A 24,899-nucleotide genomic window follows, 5' to 3' on the forward strand; every position below is an offset into this window, starting at 1 on the left:
GGACAATGAATTCCTGGTAATCATGGAAGAGGTATCCTTGGCCATGTTTGACACCATGACTCTTCATGGGATCATGAGTTTACATTTCAGACTCCCATGGAAACTCCCTCCGAAATAATTATCACTGTGTCATCACCTCTGCTGCCCTCTGGTTGGACAGTACATACCACTGGGAAGGTAATCGTGGATTCTGGAACATTTTCAGGTGTGATTCCTTGACTATGTCAGGTTTGACTAGCCTATGAAACAATTTGACACCAGTTCCCAGATGCTATAAAGATGTTGCAAGGCCAAATGGCTGAGGCTGTTGTTAATATTTCTGATATCTAGGGCAATGCCAGATGGTCCATCCAGTTTCATTCCTTTTCTGAGGCTTTTTAAGCAGTTTGATTCAACTGGGTGGCTTGCTAGACCACCACAGTGGGCTGTTAGGAACCAAGCACAATACATTGGTCTTGAGTTATGTGTAATCCAGGACAACAGCCCTCCTTCCTAAAGTGCATTAGTAAACCAGATGTAATTGGACATGGTCATCATTGGAAATTTAACTGCAGGTTTTATTTGAGTGCAAACTTCACCATCTGCCATGGTGGGATTCAGACACAGTTCCCCAGAATAGTACTTGGATCTCTGAACTATCAGTCCAGCTATACAACAATGCCTTCACTTCTCCAAGCCAATTTTATACTGAAATGATTGTTAAATTGAGAGGCGAATGGTTAGGTTGTTACCTATAGGGTTTGGGGACGCATCTGTGGGTGTTTATTAGTGAAACTGTGATCAATTGTCAGGGAAACTGTACACTCAAGGTGGTGCTGAGGCAGAAAGAAATATCAGAAGAAAAGTTTTCAAATAAAAATCAATAAGAGTATGGAAGAAATTGTCACACATGACTGCTGGAACTCAGGGAAATGCGATTGTTGAGAGGAAATGCGTAATAAAGAAAAATATTACAAAATTAGGAAGAGATCAGATTGGTCAGCTGAGGTGGACCAAATGTCTTAAGTTCAGTGAGACCATTGAATTAATTTCTATCTAACCTCAGGGCTATGGGCTGTGCATTGAGTCAAGTGAACTGAGCCTCCCAGTTTCTGATTATTATTGGTTACCTTGCGGGGTACGTTGTAGCTGATGGGCACAATGGAGTTCTCAGTGAGCTGCAGTACTCGAATTACTTCACACGACATCACATCCAGTGCAAGTTTGGGCACCATGGCAACACCCTTGGACTTCAAATCTGTCATGCATTGATTCACTGGAGATTCACACAAAGTTAAAGTAAGACCAAAGGTAGAAATTCACCTGTACCTCTACCAATGTCACCTACTGCATCCATTGCACCCAGTGTGGTCTCCTCTACATCAGGAAGACAGGACACCTTCTTGTGGATTGTTTTAGAGAACATCTCTGGTACACCCGCACCCACCAACCCCACCACCCCGTGGCTGAATGCTTCAACTCCTCCTCCCACTCTGTCAAGGACATGCAGATCCTGTGCCATCTCCACCGCCAAACCATTACCACCCGACGCCTGGAGGAGGAATGCCTCATATGCCGCCTTGGAACCCTACAACCACATGGGATAAATGTGGATTTTAATAGCTTCCTCATTCTCTCTCCCCCCCCCCCCACACCCAACATTGTCCCAGTCCCAAGCCTCCAAAGTGGCACCGCCCTCTGGATCCGTCCATCACTGCCCCCTCTGACCTATTACCTTCTCCCTCACCCTCATCCACCTATCGCTTTCCCAGCTATCTCCCTCCAACCCCACGCCCCACTCCCATTTATCTCTCAGCCCCGACCCACAAACCTCATTGTTGATGAAGGGCTTATGCCCAAAACATCAATTCTCCTGGTCCTTGGGTGCTGCCTGACCTGCTGTGCTTTTCTCAACAAAGGCAGGCAAAGTCTAACAATGTGTGGATAGCGGGATGGAAGACAGTGAGCATTCCCACTGCAGTCAATACATGGGAATCAGTCATGACCCATAGCACAAGGGGAAAGATGCAAGAACGTAAAAATGGAGGATTACAAAGGTGCAGTCTGAGAGAGATTCAAGGGGTAGTCATTCCCAGTCAATTAATTTTACCTTGGGTTAAAGTGGCCTCTGGAGTGGACACTTCAAAGCAATGTAGAACATTATCACCCTGCATAGAAAAACAAAGATGTCAACTGAGCACAACTTTACATAAATGGACTCATTACTTAGACAAATGTGTGTGTGAGACACATGTACAAATTTGTACCATTACCATCAACCTCTCACTGCCAATTAAATGAAGCAGATATCTGTGATTCCACGGCTCAGACAATGGAATAATTTTACATCACATCTCTCCCTCCTAAGCAACTAAGTGACTCCTGCTCCTGGTCACTGCTAGCTGGAACTTGCTTACCAAGCCACTGCTGTAGAAAGGTACCAGTCAAGAGAACAAAAGAGCAGAAAAAATAGAAGTGAGTAGTTCAACCCCTCAAGCCTGCTCTGCATTGCAAAAAGTAATGGTTGACTTGATCTTGGCCTCAACTTGATCATCTTGCCTGCCTCTCTTTCCCCCCAGTGATCTTATGACTCTCTTGTAGCTGAAACAATTCGACCACAGACATGCATATATTCAATGATCCAGCATCCAGTGCTCACTGGGGTACAGTATTCCAAAGGTCAACAACTCTGAGGGAAGAAATTCTACCTCTCCTCTCTCTTTAATGGGAGACAACTTATTCAAATTGTGACCTTGTTCTAGATTCCACCATAAGAAGGACATGCTCTTTGCACCCAACTTGTCAAACTCCTTCACGTTATATGGTTTAATTAGATTACCACTCAATTTTCTGAACTCTTATTAATATAAACATAACATCTGAAATAGGAGAAATAGGCTATTCTGCCCATCCAAACTGCTTCGCCATTTAATAAGATCATAACAGATCTGATTGTGGCTCAACTCCACATGACAAACCTGCCCGAGTCTCCCTTACGAGTCCAACTTTTACTGACCTCTGTGTTACAAATATTCAAGACTCTTTCTCTACTGCTTTCTGAAGCACAGTCTCATACACAGATCCTCAGATACAACATTGACAAACTTCTCTTCCACCAAGAAAACAAATTCTCACCTCCATCTTAAATAGGTAAATCCTTATTTTTAAACGATATCCTTCCGACAAGAATAAATGTCCTTTCAGCTTCCGTTCTTTCAAATAATCTAAAAATGTTTCAACAAGATCATGTCTAAACTCTAATGATATGGGCCTACCTATCAATCTATTTTCATAAGTTTTCCCCCTCCCCACCCATCTCAGGAATCAGTTGAGTGAACCTTCTCTGAGCTGCTTTAATAATATTTATATCCTTTTAAATAAGGAGACCAAAACTGTATACAGTACTGCAGATGTGATCTCATAATGCTCTGTGCAACTGTAGCAAAGAAAAAATACATTTATATTCCATTCCCCTTGCAATAAACTACAACATTGAATTGGCCTAATGTTCTGCACCTGCTTATTATTTTTTGATTCATATTTGACATCCAAACCCTCTGTATCCCAGAACTGTGTAATCTGTCTCAATTTAAATAATATGCTGCTTTTTTACTCTTCCTGCCAAAATGGAAAGGTTTATATTTACCTACTTTATTACCAACTTTTTGCTGACTCACCTAGCCTATCTCTATGTCTTTGCAGATGCTTTATGTCCTCTTCACAACTCACTTTCAGACCTATTTTTGCAGTTGGCCAAGTGCATTATCCGAAACTTTTAGACACATTCTCGTTTGATGATCACAGCAGTGACACCTTGTCTCCAGAGCAGCCAAGGAGCCGGGAGTACAAAGCTCCTTCTCCAGGGGAAACCAAGTGACAGAATCATACTCGGGCAGGTTTGTCATGTGGAGTTGAGCCACAATCAGATCTGTTATGATCTTATTAAATGGCGAAGCAGTTTGGATGGGCAGCACGGTGGCACAGTGGTTAGCACTATTGCCTCACAGCACCAGAGACCCTGGTTCAATTCCTGCCTCAGGCGACTGACTGTGTGGAGTTTGCATGTTCTCCCCGTGTCTGCATGGGTTTCCTCCGGGTGCTCCGGTTTCCTCCCACAGTCCAAAGATGTGTGGGTCAGGTGAATTGGCCACGCTAAATTGCCCGTAGTGTTAGGTAAGGGGTAAATGTAGGGGTATGGGTGGGTTGCGCTTCGGCGGGTCGGTGTGGACTTGTTGGGCCAAAGGGCCTGTTTCCACACTGTAAGTAATCTAATCTAATTATCATACTCCTCCTCATCTTCATATGGATGAAACACTATTATTCAAGTGAATGCAATGGAACCAAATGAGCTTCTACCTGTGAAGTAGGGTGATTGGTTAGCAGTCTGAATGTAGGAAGGTAGGAAATTGCTGTCTTTATGTTAGATCTTACTTTTAAGCATCTAAGGTTTAACTACAAATAGCTTTCTCTACATAGAAGCTACTCTTAAATATAATCTGACCACCGCCGATAGGCAAGTGATGCTTTTCACTCAAATGCGACTTGAAAGTAAAATTTCTGAGATTTATTAAGACTGCAGGCAATAAAGATCTGATAAAGAAGTACTGGTCTTAATGATAAAGAACTAAAAGCAAATTCATGCAGATGCTGGAACACTGAAATAAAAACAGAAAATGCTGAAATTATTCTGAAGATCAGACAGCATCTGTAGAGAGAGAAACAGAGCTAGTGTTTCATGTCGACAGTATGTAATCAGAACAGGAGAACAAAAAAAAAGCTCTGAAGTAATACCAAGGCAGGCTTTAGTGAAAGGCCAAAAATAAGAGATCTTGATGGACCGTGACACTAAAGAGATTCAAATACATAAGAGCACTGTTACAAGGTGGAAAATGATGGTCATGATACAAATGAGACAAAGATCAGATTAGGGAGATGTAAATGAGAACAGAAAAATCACGGCCAACAGACTCAGATGTACAGCATGGAAACAGACCCTTCAGTCCAACTCATCCATGCCGACCAGATATCCTAAACCAATCTAGTCCGACCCGCCATCACCTGGCCCATATCCCTCCATACCCTTCCTATTCATATAGCCATCCAGATGCCTTTTAAATGTTGCAATTGTACCAGTCTCCACCACTTCCTCTGGCAGCCCATTCCTGCACCACCCTCTGATTGAAAAAGGTGCCCCTTAGGTTTCTTTTATATCTTTCCCCTCTTCCCCTAAACCTATGCCCTCTAGTTCTGGACTCCCCGACCCCAGGAAAAAGACCTTGTCTATTTCCCCTATCCATGCCCCTCAAATGTTGTAAATCTCTATAAGGTAACCCCTCAGCCTCCGACGCTCCAGGAAAAACAGCCCCAGTCTATTCAACCTCTCCCTATAGCTCAAATCCTTCAACCCTGGCAACATCCTTGGAAATCTTTTCTGAACTCTTTCAAGTTTAACAACATCCTTCCGATAGGAAGGAGACCAGATTGCACACAATATTCCAACAGTGGCCTCACCAATGTCCTGTACAGCAGCAACATGACCTCCCAACTCCTGTACTCAATACTCTGACCAATAAAGGAAAGCATACCAAACGCCTTCTTCACTATCCTATCTACCTGTGACTCTACTTTCAAGGAGCTATGAACCTGCACTCCAAATTCTCTTTGTTCAGCAACACTCCCTAGCACCTTCCCATTATGTGTAGAAGTCCTGCTAAGATTTGCTTTCCCAAAATGCAGCACCTCACAATTATCTAAATTAAACTCCATTTGCCACTCCTCAGCCCATTGGCTCATCCGATCACGATCCTGTTGTAATATGAGGTAACCTTCTTCGCTGTCCACGATACCTCCAATTTTGGTGTCATCTGTAAACTTACTAACTATACCTCTTAAGGTCACATCCAAATCATGAATGATGAAAAGTAGTGAACTCAGCACTGATCCTTGTGGCACTCCACTGGTCACAGGCCTCCACCACCACCCTCTGTCTTCTACCTTTGAGCCAGTTCTGTATCCAGAAGGCTAGTTCCCCCTGTATTACATGAGATCTAACCTTGCTAATCAGTGTCCCATGGAGAACCTTGTCGAATACCTTACTGAAGTCCATTTAGGTCACGTCTACCACTCTGCCCTCATCAATCCTCTTTGTTACTTCTTCAAAAAACTCAGTCAAGTTTGTGAGATACGATTTCCCATGCACAAAGCCATATTGACTATCCCTAATCAGTCTTTGCTTTTCCAAATACATTTAAATACTGTCCCTCAGGATTCCTTCCAACAACTTGCCCACACTGACATCAGGCTCACCGGTCTATAGTTCCCTGGCTTGTCCTTACCATCTTTCCTAAAGAGTGGCCCCACATTAGCCAACCTCCAATCTTCTGACACCTGTGACTATCAATGATACAAATATCTCAGCAAGAGGCCCAGCAATCACTCCCTTAGCTTCCCACAGAGTTCTAGGGTACACCTGATTAGGTCCTGGGGATTTATTCATTTTTATGCGTTTCAAGACATCCAGCTCTTCCTCCTCTGTAATATGGACATTTTTACCTACATTCGATATCTTCCATGTCCTTTTCCACAATAAATAGTAATGCAAAATACTCGTTTAGATCTCCCTTATCTCCTGCGGCTCCACACAAAGGCTTCCTTGCTGTTCTTTGAGTGGACCTTTTCTCTCCTTAGTTACTCTTTTGTTCTTAATGTATTTGTAAAAACCCTTTGGATTCTCCTTAACCCTATTTGCCAAAGCTATCTCATGTCTCCTTTTTGCCCTCCTGATCTCCCCTTTATACTCCTACTCCCTTTATACTTATCTAAGGAGTCACTCAATATAAAAGCAAATTACTGTGGATGCTGGAATCTGAAACCAAAAGAGAAAATGCTGGAAAATCTCAGCAGGTCTGGCAGCATCTGTAAGAAAAGAGCTGACGTATCAAGTCTAAATGTAGTCTCGAAACGTCAGCTCTTTTCTCCCCTTACAGATGCTGCCAGACCTGCTAAGATTTTCCAGCATTTTCTCGTTTGGTTTCACTCAATCTATCCTGTCCATACCTGACATATGTTTCCTCCTTTTTTCTTATTCAAATCCTCAATTTCTATAGTCATCCAGCATTCCCCATACCTACCAGCCTTTCCTTTCAGTCTAACAGAAATATACTGTCTCTAGACTCTCGTTACTTCACTTCTGAAGGCTTCCCATTCTCCAGTCGTCCCTTTACCTGTGAACACCTGCCTCCAATCAGCTTTTGAAAGTTTTTGCCGAATACTATCAAAATTTGCCTTTCTCCAATTTAGAATTTGAATCTGAAAACATGAAGACAGATTTTGAACCGAAATTATTGAAATCATTGTTGTTTTCTGGAAGACTATGACGTTCCTAGCTTGAAGATAAGATGCTGTTCCTTGAACTTTATTAGGATGATGTTGGAAGCTTTTTTTTAAAAAAGAGGTTTTCTTAAGCTGTTCAGACATGGCTCTGGAGCAGATGGAACCTGAACCCAGGTCTCCTGCCTCAAAGGTAGGGACATTACCTGTGCACAAGGGCCTTTTTTTAGACCTATTCTTTTTTAAAACAAACCTACTTTTCTAAACAACCTGTTCAGAGATGTTAGTACACAACACTAGTGCGGGTGGAATTTGAGCCCATCTCTCAGTTCAGGGGTAGGGACACTACCATTGTGCCACAAGAGGGCCCTTGAACATGTTCTTCAACTCCTTGTATCAATTCCCTTCAGATGCATTGACTTGGTTGTTGTGGGTGTCGCCATTAATAATAGGAAGATAGCTCAGGTTTTAAAATGGAAACAAACAGCTTTTTTTTGCAAGTTAGAGAAGGTTAACTTATCATTTAGTTAGTTAACATGAAACTATTTTTACTCAAAAAGTCAAACTGGATTGTATGCTATCTATGTTAGCTGATATTTGTGCAGACAATGTGATTAATGATTTACAAGTCAGAGAGCCCAGATTATCTCACTCAGCCTCATGTGACTCATTACAGACCACATCAATCGTGATGTTCAGTGCTGAAGGAGAGTAGGAGCTGAAGGAGGCAGATCATTCAAGCTACTACAGATGATGTTGGGTAGTTAGTGCCTCAATGTGAGCTCTGGTCCTTAGTTAATTGTGACTTGGGTAAGTGGTGTGAAAGTTTAATACTGAGTGTTCAATTTCTTTAATTATTGTATGCAACAAGGTTTGGAGCAATTCTAAAGTGTCACTGGACTCAAAACATTAACTCGGCTTTGTCTCCACAAATGCTGCCAGAGTTACTGAGTTTCTCCAGTAATTTCTGCTTTAGTTTAAGATTTAGAGCAGATTGTCCACCATTGGTCCTAAACTGCCTTTTTTCTTTCATAGCTCATATTATTCTTATTCTGTTACAGCAGCCAGCTTTCAGTAGTTTGCAGAACATACCTCAAATTAATTTGATCATTCTTTAACCAATTTAAACAATTTACATATTTTTTCCACAAGCCTTTTAAATTTCACCTTACATCATACATGCACTCTCTCTCTCTTGTGTGTACACACAAATACACACACACACACACACACACACAATGTTGTAAGGTTTCAAGAACACACTTAGAATCTTTCCTGTAACAAGGTCTGTCACATAACATTAGTTCATGATAGTAACTGCAGTTGCTAAACATCTGGAATGATGTCATTACACAAAGCTTTTAATACGATCGTCAGACTTATAATATCCAAGATTAAAAAAGGAAAATGTCTAAATTCAAAAGCAAATAACCATTATTCACTTGCACTTACATTAATTTCAGAATTGCCTGTTAAGAGTGTCTGAAGTGCTTTATTTATTTTGGGTTTAACAACTTGTGATCATACAAGTGCTTACTTGTTAATTCACAAGTTGTTAATAATCAGTTATTCGCACCTTTTTAAAAAATGTATTCTTTACACTTAGATCCTTCTAACTCTGCAGATATGATCTTCAATAACAGAAACAGAGTGAGATATGATTGAAATCAATCCCTTTCGGATCTGAAAACTGGGAGAGGTCAGTACAGTTGATCCACTCGAGTCAGAGCTGGTATTTACTTTCGGACTCTAAAAATTTCCCTGACACAGTATCACAACAGCATCTGCATGTTGGGATGAATCATGAACTTGGAGGGGACCTGATAACTGGCACTCACCAAACTTGGAGACAAGGAAACACATAACTGGGGTGACATGGTGGCTCAGTGGTTAGCACTGATGCCACAAAGTGCCAGAGACCCAGGTTCGATTCGAGCCTCGGGTGACTGTTTGCACATTCTCCCCGTGTCTGCATGGGTATCCTCTGAGTGCTCTGATTTCCTCCCACAATCCAAAAGATGTGCAGGTTAGGTGAATCGGCCACGCTAAATTGCCCATAGTGTTCAGGGATGTGTAGATTAGCTGCATTAGTCAGGGGTAAATATAGGATAATAGGATAGGGGAATGGGTTTGGGTGGGTTACTTTTCCAACTTATTGGGCCGAAAGGCCTGTTTCCTCACTCTTGAGATTCGATGATTCTATTATAAGTGACAGGGAGCTGAAACACATCAATGAACTCAGAGGCGATTACAAGGCAAACTGCTGAACAATCTAAAATTGGCAGCTCTGTATAGCCTAAACAAGTCCTTTCTCTGATATAAGGTGTGATTCTGAAAAGAACATTGTGGCTTTAAATACTTCCTTGACCATCTTTTTGCGGGTGCTGCACACAGATTTGGGGATGATCCTAGTCTTGTTGTTTCCTGCCAATACCACAATCTCAGTGGTGAAGTAGATAACTTGATAACTTGAGAAAAGAAGCCAAACTAGAAGGGCGACCTAGCCTCAACACTTGCAGCATTGTAATCCTTAGAATAGCCATTATTAAATGGTAATCAACTTGTACATGGCCCATATGTTGTATCTATATGATGAACAAGCATTTTATATAATTAGACCAAAAGGCGTTGCAGCAGCAGTTGGCCAATCAGTCCATCAAGTCTACTCAGCCATTCATTGAGATCATGACGAATGTTACAATCCTGAACATCACTTTCCTGCCTTTACCAGAACTTTTGATTTTCCAAATAATTAGAAATCTATCTGTTGCAACCTTGAATATACTTAATGACCCTGCCTCGACATCGCTCTGTGGTAAAGAATTCCATCAAATTGCTATCCTCAGGGAAAAACATTCTCCTTGTCCACCTTAAATGGGAGACTGAAAATGTGTTGCTGGAAAAGCGTAGCAGGTCAGGCAGCATCCAAGGAACGGGAGATTCGACGTTTTGGGCATAAGCCCTTCTTCAGGAATGGAGGACTCCCTATTCTGAGGTTACGTCTACTGGTCATGGATTCTCCCATAAGGGAAAAGAACCTGCCATATCCAACATGTCAAGCTTTTTAAGAGTCATGTATAACTCCATAAGGTCTCCTTTCATCCTTCTAAATTATAATGAATACAGGCGAAACCCACTCATCTTCTCATAAGAAAATCTCTCCATATCTGGGATCAACACAGTGAGCCTTCTCTGGACTGTCCCCAATATCAGTATATCTTTCCTAAGATCAGGGGACTAAAACTGTTCACAGTATTCCAGTTCTAACTACTGCCTAGGATAGTTTTAGCATGTCCTTATTTATACTCTAGTCTTTTTGAGATAAAAAGACAGATTCCATTTGCCTTCTGTATTACCTGCTGAACTTGCACGCCAGCTTTTAGTGATTCATGCACAACCACCCTCAAATCCTTCTGTGCTGCAGCTTTCTGTAGTCTTGCTTCATTTAAATAAATTCAGCTCTTCTTCCTGCCAAAGTGGATAACCTATATTTTCCACATTATTGTTCCATCTGCCACATTTTTCCCCACTCTTTAAACTTGTTTGTATCCTTCTGTAGACTTTTAGAATCATCCTTACAACTTGCCTTCCCATCTATTTTTACGTCATCTGCAAAGTTGGCTATAGTACATTCACTTTCCTCATTCAAGTCAGTTATTTGTAAATAATTGTGGTCCCCACATTGATCTCTGTGGCAAAAAGTGTATTGCTGGAAAAGTACAGCTGGTCTGGCTGTATCAGAGGTGCAGGAGTATTGATGTTTTGGGCATAAGCTGTTCATCAAGAATGTGGGAGGACCCAAGGGGGTTGAGAGATAAATGGGAGGGGGTGGGGCTGGGAGAGAAGATAGGTGGGAATGCGATAGGTAGTTGAAGGTGGGGGTGAAGGTGATAGGTCAGAGGGGAGGGTGGAGCGGATAGGTGGGAAGGAAGATGCAGAGGTCCATTAGTTGGTTTTCTGACCCGAAAATGTCCCCTTTATGCCAACTCTGTCTTCTATTATTTGGCCAGTTCTCTATTCATGCTCATATACTATTCCTCAATACCACGAGCTCTTATTATATCGCCTTATCCTTGTTGAATGCCTTCTGAAAATCCAAATACAGGTCATTCCTTATAACACTAGTTTTGTCAATGCAAAATTGGCTATAACACGATTGGCGAATTGTAAATGGCGTTTGGATAACATGAATTTTCTACTGAATGGGTATAGCAATCTTCTACAGCAGGATTTTCTATAGCTGTTTTCCATAGGATCATTCTCTATAGAATGAAGTTGCAGAGGAATGTAACTGTCACCTTATAGCAGAACGACCTGAATATTACATTTACTGGTTCCCCTTTATCCACCTTGCTTGCTACTCCCTCAAACTGTAATAAGTTTGTCAGACATGAATTCCTCTTCATGAAGCTATGCTGACTCTGCTTGATAATATTATGCATTGCTAAATGCTGTTCTGTTAAATTATTTACAATATACTCTTAACATTTTCTCAGATGTTGGGAACTAACTGGCTTGTGATTGTTTAACAGCATTGGTTTGTAGTTTGTGGTCACCAGCAAAAGGATCGTTTTCACTATTGAAATGAAAAATAGTGTCTTATACAATCTTTTGAACTCTGTATGGCCTATAATGGCATTCATTTCATTCTGATTTCAATTAGAGGTGACCTCTGGCATTCAGGAAAATTAAGTCATCAATTAGTATGAGCAACCTATCAAACTCCAAAATTCTCTCAGGCAGCAAATCATGAAGGAATAGGTACTGATTATCATTTGCTTTTTAATATTTTCACAAGTGGTTTACTCTTAGGTTTGTCTACTCTACCCTTCCCTCGTCCCTTCCTACCTTCATTTCCCTTTTCCTTATTTGTTCATGGCACATGAGGCAGCACTAGTTTGGCCAGAATTTACTGGACATCCCTAAATGGCTTGATGATGGTGGGGGTGAACTGCCTTCTTGAACTGCTGCAGTTGTTAAGATGTAGGGACACACACACTGCTATTAGAAAGACAGCTGTAGGATTTTGACCCAATGGCAGTGAAGGAATGGTGACAAAGTTCCAAGTCAGGATCATGTGTGGCTTGGAGAGGATTTTATGAATGGTGCTGTTCCCATGCATCTGTTGCCCTTGTCCTTCTAGGTGGTACAGGCCACAAGTTTGAAAGGTGCCATTTATGGAGCATTGGAGCATCACTGCCTATCTTATGCATCCTATGCATGATAGATCTTGCTACTACTGTGCATTGATGGTGAAGGGACTGAATGCTCAAGACAGTGGATGAGATGGAAATCAAGAGGGCTGCTTTGTCCTGGTTGGTGTCAAGCTTCCCGAGTGCTGTTGGAACCTCATTCATCCAGAGTAGTAGAAAAGTATTCCATCACACTCCTGGTTTGTATTTTACAGATAGTGAACAGGCACTGGGCAGACAGCAGGTGAATTACTCATTCCAGAATTCCTAGTCTCTGAACTGCTCTTTTGGTGACAGTATTTGTATGGCTGGTCCAGTGCAGCTTCTGGTCAATGTTGATGATGTGGGGTTCAGCAACTGCAATACCATCGAATGCCAAGGGGTATGGTTAAATTCTCTCTTATTCCCTTATTGCTATTTTGATCTCTTGCTTTGTCTTCTCAATTAATTTATCACATCTTCCCAAACTTGACCTTTCACATTTTTTTAGTTAAAATTAGCCTAGTTAGCAAGGTAAGATCACACAGAATACAGGGAGAACCAGCTATTCAGATACAGAACTGGCTCGAAGATAGAAGACAGAGAGTGGCGGTGAGGGTTGCCTTTCAGACTGGAGGCCTGTGACCAGTGGAGTGCCACAAGGATCGGTGCTGGGTCCACAGCGTTTTGTCATTTATATAAATGATTTGGATGTGAGCACAAGAGGTATAATTAGTGAGTTTGCAAATGACACCAAGAGTGGAGGGGTAGTGGATAGCAAAAAGGTTACCTCAGAATACAACAGGATCATGATCAGATGGGCCAATGTGCTGAGGGGTGGCAGATGGAGTTTAATTTAGATAAATGTGAGGTGGTGCATTTTGGAAAGGCAAGTCAGGGCAGGACCTATACACTTAATGGTAAGGTCCTGGGCAGCGGTGCTGAACAAAGAGACCTTGGAGTACAGCTTCACAGTTCCTTGAAAGTGGAGTCGCAGGTAGATAAGATAGTGAAGGCGGCATTTGAAATGCTTGCCTTTATTGGTCAGCATATGAGTATAGGAGTTGGGAAGTCACACTGTAGCTGTACAGGATGTTGGTTCAGCCACTATTGGAATCCTGCATGCAGTTTTGGTCTCCCTGCCCTAGGAAGGATGTTGTGAAACTTAAAAGGGTTCAGAAAAGATTTACAAGGCTGTTGCCAGTGTTGGAGGGTTTGAGCAATAGGGAGAGACTAAATATAATGGCATTGTTTTCCCTGGAGCATCAGAAGCTGAGGGGTGACCTTATCAAGGTTTATAAAATCATGAGGGGCATTGATAGGGTCAAGATCTTTTCTCCGGGGTGGGGGAGTCCAAAACTAGAGGGCATAGGTTTAAGATGAGAGGGGAAAGATTTAAAAGAGAATTAAGGGGCAAACTGTTCACACAGAGGGTGGTGCATGTATGGAATGAGTTGTTAGAGGAAGTGGTGGCTAGTACAATTGAAACATTTAAAAGGCATCTGGATGGGTATATGAATATGAAGGGTATAGAGGGATATGGGCCAAATGCTGGCAAATAGGACTAGACTTACTTAGGAAATCTGGTCAACATGGACAAGTTAGACTGAAGGGTCTGTTTCTGTGCTGCACATCGCTATGACTTTAAACTTCTACTCCAATAGTCCAATCTGGTCAATTTTTCCTCATAAGTAAATCCCTTCTTCCTAGAAACTAAATATTGAGCCAATAAATACCAATTCAGCCCTGCTGGGTGGTTATTTGTACTGGGGCTCAGAAACCATGGACAGAAAAGATTTACAAGGCTGTTGCCAGTGTTGGAGGGTTTGAGCAATAGGGAGAGACTGAATATAATGGCACTGTTATCCCTGGAGCATCAGAAGCTGAGGGGTGGCCTTATCAATGGACAGAAGAGGATGGTTGTCCAAAATCAGCTGACCTGCCCTTCTAACTATTAGTTTGCAGATTCCTTTGTTTAAAGCCTCAGTTTAGGTTGCTGCATCACTGAAACACTTGCATTTACTCACACAAAGTCCTTTAAAGGGATGTAAGGGTGGGGCCATTCAAGACTATAACCAGGATGCATATTTTTCATGTAAAGGCAAGTGAAAATCTCAAACGCCCTCTCTTAAATTTAAATGGATGCTGGAGAATAATTGGAGCTTTGAAGAGAAATCAGGTTAAGAGTATTGAGGAAGATGAAGCAACAGTGAGCAAATGGAGTTGTGGGCCACATGTTCTATGGCTCACTAAACAGAACAGTTCAAAGAGCTGAATAGTTTCCTTCTGTGAAATATAATAGACACTCAGCTATTGGCAAAGTGGAATACTGGAAGATTGAAGAAGGGTAATAATACACAAGATAGCCAGAGCGTAGAGGATTGAGTGTCCCTCTAAAAGCAACATTTTTACAGCAATAAGATCTAACAAACATCAAACTGATAATAAAAGCCAAAAGAACTGAGGATGCTTTAAATCAGAAACAAAAACAGAAGTTGCTGAAAAAATTCAGCAAGTCTGGCAGCATTTGTGAACAGAAATCAGAGGTAATTTTTCAGGTCCAGTGACTCTTCCTCAGAACTCATGGTAGCTAGGAAAATGTCAGTTTATCTGCAGAAGATAGAGTGTGGGAAGGGGCTAAGTAGTAAAGAATAGGTGGGGATAGAGCCCAAAAGAGAAAGAAGAACAGTTGGACAGACAAAGGAGTGGATAATGATTTGGTTAGGAGGGTGAATATGTGTTAATGGTGACTGCTAGTGGCTACCTCTCTACACCCCTCACCCAATCTAACCCATCTCCCTCCAAATTAACTGCACTCCGTGCACTTAGATCCAACCCTGACTTTGTTATCAAGCCTGCCAATAAGGGTGGTGCTGTTGTAGTCTCACGTACTGACCTCTACATTGCAGAGGCTGAGTGCCACCTCTCAAATCCTCATCCAATCTTCCTGGGCCTTGACCCACCATGGCACATCCGACCACTGTATCAACTACGGTTACTAACCTTACTTGATCTCCCCCACACTGCCTTCAAGCGGATAGTCTCCCAGACCCACACAGCTCGCTCCTACTTCTTTCTGAAAATCCACAAATAGAACTGCCTTGGGCAGATCCATTGTTTTCTGATGAAAGGCATTTGCCCGAAACATCAATTATCCTGCTCCTCGGATGCTGCCTGACCTGCTGTGCTTTTCCAGCACAACACTCTTGACTCTAATCTCCAGTATCTACAGCCTTCAACTTGCCTAGACCCACTGTTTCAGCCTGCTCCTGCCTAGAGAACACATCTCTTTTTACAATGACGCAGTCTTTTTTCCCCTGGTCCAGTCCCTGCCCACGTACATCCATGATTCCTCTGATGCTTCACGCCAGTTTCAGAATTTCCAGTTTGCAGGCTCCAGCTGCCTCCTCTTCACCATGGACATGCAAACCCTTTATATGTCCATCCCCCATTAGGATGGTCTCTTCACTTCTCCCTGGAGCCAAGGCCCCTGAATCGACCCAACCCTCAAACACGCTCCTCCACTTGGCGATCTTCTCTTTTGACTCCTCTAATTTTCTTCAGGTCAGAGGGCTGGCCATGGGTACCCACATGTACCCCAGCTATGCCTGCCTCTTTGTGGGATATGTGGAATATTCCTCGTTCGAGTCCTATTCCAGCCCCCATCCACAATTGTTTCTCTGATATATCAATGATATCATCGGTGCTGCTTCCCTGCAATATTGCATGCAATTATGCTCTCCTTCCCATCAAAGAATGTTTTAAAACTTGAAAGGGTTTAGAAAAGATTTACAAGGATGTTTCCAAAATTGGAGGATTTGAGCTACAGGGAGAGGCTGAATAGGCTGGACTGTTAGCTATCATGTTGACATAAGGAGGGAAGATGTGTTGGGTAGGCTAAAGGATACGCAAGTCTTTGGACTCCTCCATCGCCAGACCATAACAACACGACGGTTGGAGGAAGAGCGCCTCATCTTCGGCCTGGGAACCCTCCAACCACAAGGGATGAACTCAGATTTCTCCAGTTTCCTCATTTCCCCTCCCCCCACCTTGTCTCAGTCGAATCCCTCGAACTCAGCACCACCTTCCTAACCTGCAATCTTCTTCCTGACCTCTCCGCCCCCACCCCACTCCAGCCTATCACCCTCACCTTGACCTCCTTCCACCTATCACATCTCCATCGCCCCTCCCCCAAGAGCCTCCTCACTACCTTTTACCTTAGCCTGCTGGATACACTTTCCTCATTCCTGATGAAGGGCTTATGCCCGAAACGTCGAATTTCCTGTTCCTTGGATGCTGCCTGGCCTGCTGCGCTTTTCCAGCAACACATTTTCAGCTAGGCTAAAGGATATTAAGGTGGACAAATCCCCAGGACCAGATGGGATCTATCTCAGGTTGCTGAGGGAGGCGAGCGAGGAAATAGCTGGGGCCATGACAGATATCTCTGTAGCATCCTTAAACACAGAGATGCTGGATGACTGTAGGGTTACACATGTCATCCCCCTGCACAAGGAGGGTAGTAGGGATACTCCAAGTAACTAAAACCAGTCAACCTGACATCAGTGGTGGGAAAGTTGCTGGAGAAAGTACCGAGGGATAAAATCTATTTATATTTGGAAAAGAATAGGCTTATCAGTGAGAGACAACATGGTTTTGTGCGGGGTAGATTGTGCTTCATCATCTTAATAGAGTTCTTTGAGGAGGTGACCAAATTGATAGATGAAGGAAGGGCTCTAGATGTCATATTTATGGACTTTAATAAGGTGTTTGATAAGATTCCCCATGGTAAACTAATGGAGAAAGTGAAGTCATATGGTGTGCAGGGTGTTCTATCTAGGTGGATAAAGAACTGGTTGAGCAACAGGAGACAGAGTAGTAGTTGAAGGGAGTTTCTCAAAATGGAAAAGGGTGACCAGTGGTGTTCCACTGGGATCAGTGTTGGGGACACTGTTGTTTGTACTATACATAAATGATCTAGAAGAGGGCATTGTTGGTCTGATCAGTAGGTTTGCAGATGACACAAAGATTGGTGGAGTAGCAGAAAGCATAGAAGACTGTGAAAGAATACAAGAGAATATAGATAGATTGGAGAGTTGGGTGATGTAGTGGCAGATGGAGTCCAATCCAGGTAAATGTGAGGTGATGCATTTTGGGAAGTCTAATTCTAAAGTGAATTATACTGTAAATGGAAGAGCCTTGGAAAAGTTGATGAGCAGAGAGACTGGGAGTTCAGATCCATTGTATCCTGAAGGTCGCTGCACAGGTGGATGGAGTGGTCAAGAGGGCATATGGTATGCTTACCTTCATCAGATGGGGTATTGACTATAAGAGCTGGCAGGTCATGTTAAAATTGCACAAGACTTTGGTTTGGCCACATTTAGAATACTGTGTACAGTTCTGGTTGCCACATTACCAAAAGGATATGGACGCTTTGGAGAGGTTCCAGAGAAGGTTTAAGAGGATGTTGCTGGAAAAGCGCAGCAGGTCAGTCAGCATCCAAAGAGCAGGAGAATCGACATTTTGGGCATGAGCCCTTCTTCAGGAAAGAGGATGTTGCCTGATATGGAAGGTGGTTGCTATGGAGAGGTTGAGTAGGTTAGGATTGTTTTCATTAGGAAAAAGGAGATTGAGGTCAACAAAATCATGAAGGGTATAGATAGGGTAGATAGAGATAAGCTTTCTCCCAGAGTGAAGGATTCACTAACAAGCGGTCACACATTCAAGGTGAGAGGCGAAAAGTTTAAGGGGAATACACACAGAAAGTACTTTACACAGAGGGTGGTAGGTGCCTGGAACATGTTGCCAGCAGAGGTAGGAGAGACAGGCACAGTAGATTCATTTAAGGTATGTCTGGACAGATGCTTGAGTAGGTGGGGAGCAGAGGGATACAGATGCTTAGGAATTGGGCAATAGGTTTAGACAGTGAATTTGGATCAGCTGAGGCTTGGAGGGTTGAAAGGCCTGTTTCTGGGCTGTAAACTTTCTTTGTTCTTTGTTTTCACTACAGCGTTGGAGGCTGAGGGGCGACCTTATAGAAGTTTATAAAATAATGAGGGGCATGGATAGAGTAAATGGACAAAGTCTTTTTGCTGGGGTGCTGGAGTCCAGAACTAGCAGACATAGGTTTAGGGTGAGAGGGGAAAGATATAAAAGGGATCTAAGGGGCAAATTTTTCATGCAGAGGGTGGTGCTGCCACCAGAGGAAGTGGTGGGGACTGGTACAATTGCAGTATTTAAATGGCATCTGGACGGGTATATGAATAGGAAGCATAGAGGGATATGAGCCAAGTGCTGGCAAATGGGACTAGATTAGGCTGAGTCACTGGATTAGGCACGGTCTGTTTCCATGCTGTACATCTTTATGTCTCTATGACTCTCTCATCTGGAGTTGGAAAGGTTCATCAATTACACATTCAATTTCTGCCCCATTCTCACTTTCACCTGTTCTGACTCCTCCCCTTCTTTCCTTGACATCTGTTTCCATTTCTGGGGTCAGACTGGCCACTCTATCCACTATAAACCCACCGACTTCTACATGCACTATACATGCTCGCACCTGGCTTCCTGTAAAGACTCCACTCCATTCTCCCACTTCCTCAGTCTCCATCTCATATATTCCATTGAGGCCAATGTTGACAAGTGAGCCTTCAAAATGTCCGCCTTCTTCCACAACTGAGAATTCCCCAGCACCGTTGTCAACAGGACTCTCAACCAGGTCTGACCCATCTCCCGGACTTCCACCCTCATCCCCTCTCTCTCCTCCCACAATAGTGATTGGACTCTCCTTGTTCTTTTCTACCGTCCCACCAACATCCAGAAGATCAGCTGCTATTACTGTCACCTCCAGCAAAGGACACATGTTCCCCTCCCCTCCCTTGTCCACCTTCCACAGGGACCATTCCCTCTGGTATGCTCTGGTCCACTCTTCCTACACTCGCAATGCCCTTCCACAACCCCACAGCACCTTCCCTTGCAATTACTGCCTATTTACCTCCTCCATCCTAGGTATCCAAGGGCCCAAACATATTTTCCAGGTGAAGCAGCACTTTACTTGCACTTCTCACAATCTAGTCTACTACATTCATTGCCTACCATGTGGTTTCCTCTACATTGGGAAAATGAGGCTTCGACTGCGTGACCGCTTCGCAGAACACCTACATTCTGACCACAAAAAGACTGAGTTTTCAGTTGCCTGCCACTTAACGCACCACCTTGTTCCCTGGCCAATATCTCTGTCTCAGGCTAGCTGCAATGTTCCAGCAAAGCTCAGTGCAATTTTCTGATTGGGGACCCTACAACCTTCCAAACTCAATACTGAGTTCTTTAATTTTAGGGCTCGAATTCTCCCATGTCCTAGCCCCTGCCCCACACACCAGGTCTTATCATCACATAGTCTGCCATTATACATTACACCACTTAGCCACTAACAGTCTCTATTAACAGCTATTCACCCTCCTAGGCAGATCATTATCCACTCCTTTGTCTTCCAACTGTTCTTCTTTAACAAGGTTTGTGTAAAGATTTGTAGCTTGGGTGCTAGTTGTGGTTGTTGTGGGTATGTTTGCTGAGATGGGAAGTTGATTTGCAGACTTTTTGTCCCCTGTCTAGATGACATCTTCAGTGCTTTGGAGCTCCCGGTGAAGCGCTGCTGTACTGCATTTTCTGGAATTTATTTGGTTCTGTTCCTGCTGCTTCTGGTTGTTTGTGGTAATGGCTCGTATATTGCGTTTACGTCAATATGCTTGTTAATAGAGACCGTGGATGAATGCCATGCTTCTAGAAATTCTCTGGCTGTCCTCTGTTTATCTTGTCCTATGATGACTGTGTTGTCCCGGTTGAGTTTGTGGCCCTTATCGTGTGTGTGTGTGTGTGTGTGTGTGTGTGTGTGTGTGTGTGTGCGCGCGCGCGCCTACTCAGGACAACTGGTCATGGTGTTTAGTGGCTAGTTGGTGTTCACAGATGTGGATTGCTAGTTGTCTGTCAGTTTGTCCTAAATAGTGTTTCGTGCAGTATTTACGTGGAATCTTGTAAATTACGTTTGTCTTGTACATCATTGTCTTGCACAAATCATTAATTTCAAAAACAACCAATCAGAAGTGAACCATGATAATTGAACAGGCCATCACCATAGGACAGAACAGAACCACATATACAACAAGACAAAAATGACTAAGCTAACTAACAGCAGAGAAGACAACATGACAGACAGCTGGGTTAGAAACCTTTCCAACAGACAGCTTACAGGTACAGAAAAGGCCATACTAGCCAAAGGACTCAACTTCGACCACAGGGAACGCAAAAACACCAGACTTCCTAGCTGCACTAGAATGTATGCCTAGAACTAAAGGATTAACTAAACAGACACTGCAAGCAATCAGACAAACCATTGTACCCTTCCTAACAAAGAAAAGGCAAATGAACAATTTCAACACCAAAGAGAGAGAAGCCCTAAAATCACTCATAAGAACATAATCAAGGGCAGAATAACGGTTATCATGAACAAGACCGAATATATTCGGAAAGCAGAGACACTACTGATAGATACTGACACCTACCTACAGAGGGAGTGTGACCCCACGCCACAGCTACCCAACAGAATAAACAACACGCTACGGAACCTATAAACATTTGGACCAATAACCAGGACTGACCTATAAAAGGATGAAACCAAAAAGTAACAACACCCCAAGATTTGATGGATTTCCCAAAGTACACAAACAGACATACCACTTAGACCCATTGTGGCACTCCCTTGAACTCCATCGTATAAACTGTCAAAAGAACTTCAATAAAAACTAAAACATCTTACCAGCAAATCCAAACACTCCATACAATCATCACAGGAACTCCCAGACAACATCAAGAACATAAACATAGACAAGGACAAAACAATGGTCTGTTCACTGTTCACTTCAATTGACAAAACTCTAGCCAGGACAGGCAGAACAGACGACACGATAGAGAATCTATCGACAAGGACAGCATACTCAAACTACTAGACCTGTGCTTGACAACACACTTCATATTCAACAACCAAATGTATGAACAGATCAATGGAATATCTATGGGCTCACCCATCTCTGGGTTCAAAGCAGAAACAGTAATGCAAAGACTGGAACAAACTGCCCTCCCACAAATCCAAACTCTGGAGCAGACACACAGACGACACTTTTGTTATCATTCAGAGAACATACACTGGATTATCAACACCATGCTCACAAGGATCAAATTTACGTTAGAGGAGAAAACCAATGATCAACTCCCATTCCTGGTCTTGATGGTTCAAAGAATACATCACAGTGAATGCACCACAAAAGTGTACAGAAAAGCCACACACAATGACCACGTCCTGAACTACAACAGCAACCACTCAAACACACACAAGAGAAGCTGCGTTAGGACCCTGTTCAAAAGGGCTGCAACACACTGCAGCATTCCTGACCAAGAAGAGAACAAATCTCTACAGTGAATTCGCCAAGAACAATATCCCCACAACTTAATCTGCAGATGACTACAGACAAACAATGCGACGAGGACGTGTCAGGACTGAACTCATAGCCACACTACTTCACATAAAAAAACTTCGGAACTGACAGGCGGATTTCTCCGACCACAGATCTATGGCAGCCCATAAACCGACAGCTATGCTCAGACAACAACTTACCAGATCAAAAGACCTTATACTGATCATGTGCAAGACAAACATAACTTACAAGATACCATGCAAAGACTACACAAAACACTATTTAGGACAAACTGACAGACAACTAGCGATCCACATCCATGAACTCCAACTAGCCACTAAATGCCACAACCAGTTGTCCCCAGTAGATGACAAGGACCACAAATTCAACTGGGACAACACAATGGTCATAAGACAAACTAAACAGAGGACAGTTCAAGAATTTCTAGAAGCATGGCACTGATCCACGGACTCCATCAACAAGCACATCGAATTAGACCAAATATACCAACCACTACAACAAACAACTGGAAGCAGCAGGAACAGAATCAAATAAATTCCAGAAGAGACAGTACAGCAGCGCTTCACAGGAGGCTGCAAAGCATTGAAGATGTCACCTAGACAGGGGCCAAAATATCTGTTCTTCTTTCTCTTTGGGCTCTATCCCCACTATCGTTTACTCTTTACTCCCTTCTCCTTCCCTATCTTATGCATATAAACTGATATTTTCCTAACTAACATCAGCTCTGAGGAAGGGCCACCAGACCCAAAACATTAACTCTGATTCCTCTTCACCAAAGTGATAATGATCAGATAACCTGTTTTAGCACCATTGCCTGAGACTTTTGTATTGCCCAGGATATCAGGGAGTACTAACTTGTTCTTCTTCCGATAATGCAATCAAATCTCTTGCCTCCATCTGACTGGACAGATAGGGAGTCAGTTTCACATAAATAAAAGCAGAAAGTGGTGGAAAAAACGTAAACAGATTTGGCAGCATCTATTGAGAGAGAAACTGAGTTAACCTTTCAAAGCAAATATGACTTTGTTGTATCTAAATGTCAGTTCTTCTCCACATTGACTCTTTTTCTCTCTGTATAAATGCTGCCTGACATGTTGGACTTTTCCAACATTTCCTGTTTTAAGTTCAGATCTTTAGTATCCACAGTATTTTGCTTTTATTGACCCAGATTAACATCTCTTCTGAAAGACAGCATCTCCAATAGTAGTGTTGCCTTAGTACAGTCCTTCCAAAAACACCACTTTTCCACATTAGTGATCCACTAACAGCGCAGCACTCTTTCAGTACTGTCTCTCACAGGACTGCACACCCCACCCCTCGAAGCTGTGTAACCCTGCTCCAATACACGCTTTCGCAAAGTTCAGTGTTCTCTTGGTACCAAACTTCCAAAACCGCAGAGGTCCCTATGTACAGACCAACCAAACATGCAGTGCTTCCTCACTAGTGTTCTTCCAACAGTGCAGTGTTTCCTCAGTACTCCCCCTCCAGCACTGCAGGGCTCCCTTAGTACTGCCCTTCCAATAGTGTAGCAGACATGCAGAACTGGCCCTCTAGCAGTACAGAAGCCTCTCACTAATTACTCTGTAATACAAAATTCTCACAGTACTGACCTTCCAGGAACACTGACCTTCTTTGGTACTGGTGCACCAACAATGCACAACTCCCTCTGTACATCTCTCCAACCTGTTCGTATTGCTCTTTCCAACAGTGCAGTGCTCCCAGTATACTGACTCTTTGACAGTGCATAGTTTCCACAATTCTAATGCTGTAAAGTGCAACATTCATATCAGCACTGAATCCACACTTTGACTTGAATGACATACTTCCACTGAGCCTTTGTTCAACTGTATTTCCGTTCAATTTATTCCCCTGAAACCGGCAGTTCTAATTTATATATTTATTATTTGGCTCGTGTTGCTGATTTCCAGATCACCAACAAACTAAAAGGTGTTGCAACAACTCTCATGCGTCACTCTCTTCAACCAGACTCTGGGTGGGCTTGTTGTTGTCTTGTATTTCCATTTAGAGTTGATGACATTATTCTATGGTGATTTGTAACTTTTATTTGCTTATTCCCTGCTGTTTTGGTCTCCTTACCTAAGAAAAAATACTCTTGCCACTGAGTGAGTGCATTGAAGGTTGACCACCTGATTTGTGGGAGTGCATGACTGTCCCAGGAGGAGTGATTAAAAATATAAACAGTGTGCAGTATATCCTCTCGCATTTAGAAGAATGTTGGGTGATCTCATTGAAGCATACAAAGATCTTGCAGATCTTCAGAATACATTGATGCAGGATGCTCCCTTTGGTTGAGGGTGGGTATCTCAAATCAGGAACATGTCTAAGAAAACAAGATGTCATTTAAGACTAAGGTGAGGTAACATTACTTCACGCAGGAAGTTTCTGGAATTCTGTGAGAGGGGTGCAGAACTCGATTATTCAATATTTTCAAGATAGAGGTCATTAGATTTCTCAATATTCAAGATACCAGGGGATATGGGAATAGAGCAGGAAAACAGCATTGAGACAGAAAATCTGCCAGGGTCTATTTGACTGGCGGAGCAGGCTCATGGGGCAAAATGGCATCCTCCTGCTCCTGTTTCCTATGTTCCAATTAAGGTGTTAAGAAAGGCTATCTCTGAATATCAGTCTCAACCTGGAGCATAAGATCATTAACACTCACCTTTCCAGCAAGGATGAGCAACCCAGAGTCAGCATCATACATCGGGATCAGCGATCTGGGGATTAGAGACAGAGAATTCATCAGAATCACCATTCACAGCCTGAGAGCAACATGCAGAAGCATAGATTAGAGTGGTGCTGGAAAAGCACAGCAGGTCGGGCAGCATCCAATTAGCAGGAAAATTGACGTTTCGGGTAAAAGCCCTTCATCAGGAAGAGAGGCACGGTGCCTGCAGATTGGAGAGATAAATGA

At 42.8% G+C, this 24,899-nt stretch overlaps 1 protein-coding gene across 1 annotated transcript in view; it reads right to left on the minus strand.

Moving 5' to 3' along the window:
* LOC132825415 (coronin-7-like) overlaps nt 1–24,899 on the minus strand; it is a 163,409-nt gene that overhangs the window by 22,932 nt on the left and 115,578 nt on the right. Inside the window, exons 10-12 of the mRNA XM_060840658.1 lie at nt 24,648–24,702; nt 2,090–2,147; nt 1,110–1,255 (exon numbers count right to left, since the gene is read on the minus strand). Of these exons, the coding sequence (XP_060696641.1) occupies nt 1,110–1,255; nt 2,090–2,147; nt 24,648–24,702 (259 nt within the window). The remainder of the gene's footprint in view (nt 1–1,109; nt 1,256–2,089; nt 2,148–24,647; nt 24,703–24,899) is intronic.

This window comes from Hemiscyllium ocellatum, chromosome 20 (genome assembly GCF_020745735.1).
Source record: "Hemiscyllium ocellatum isolate sHemOce1 chromosome 20, sHemOce1.pat.X.cur, whole genome shotgun sequence".
Lineage (NCBI taxonomy): Eukaryota > Metazoa > Chordata > Chondrichthyes > Orectolobiformes > Hemiscylliidae > Hemiscyllium > Hemiscyllium ocellatum.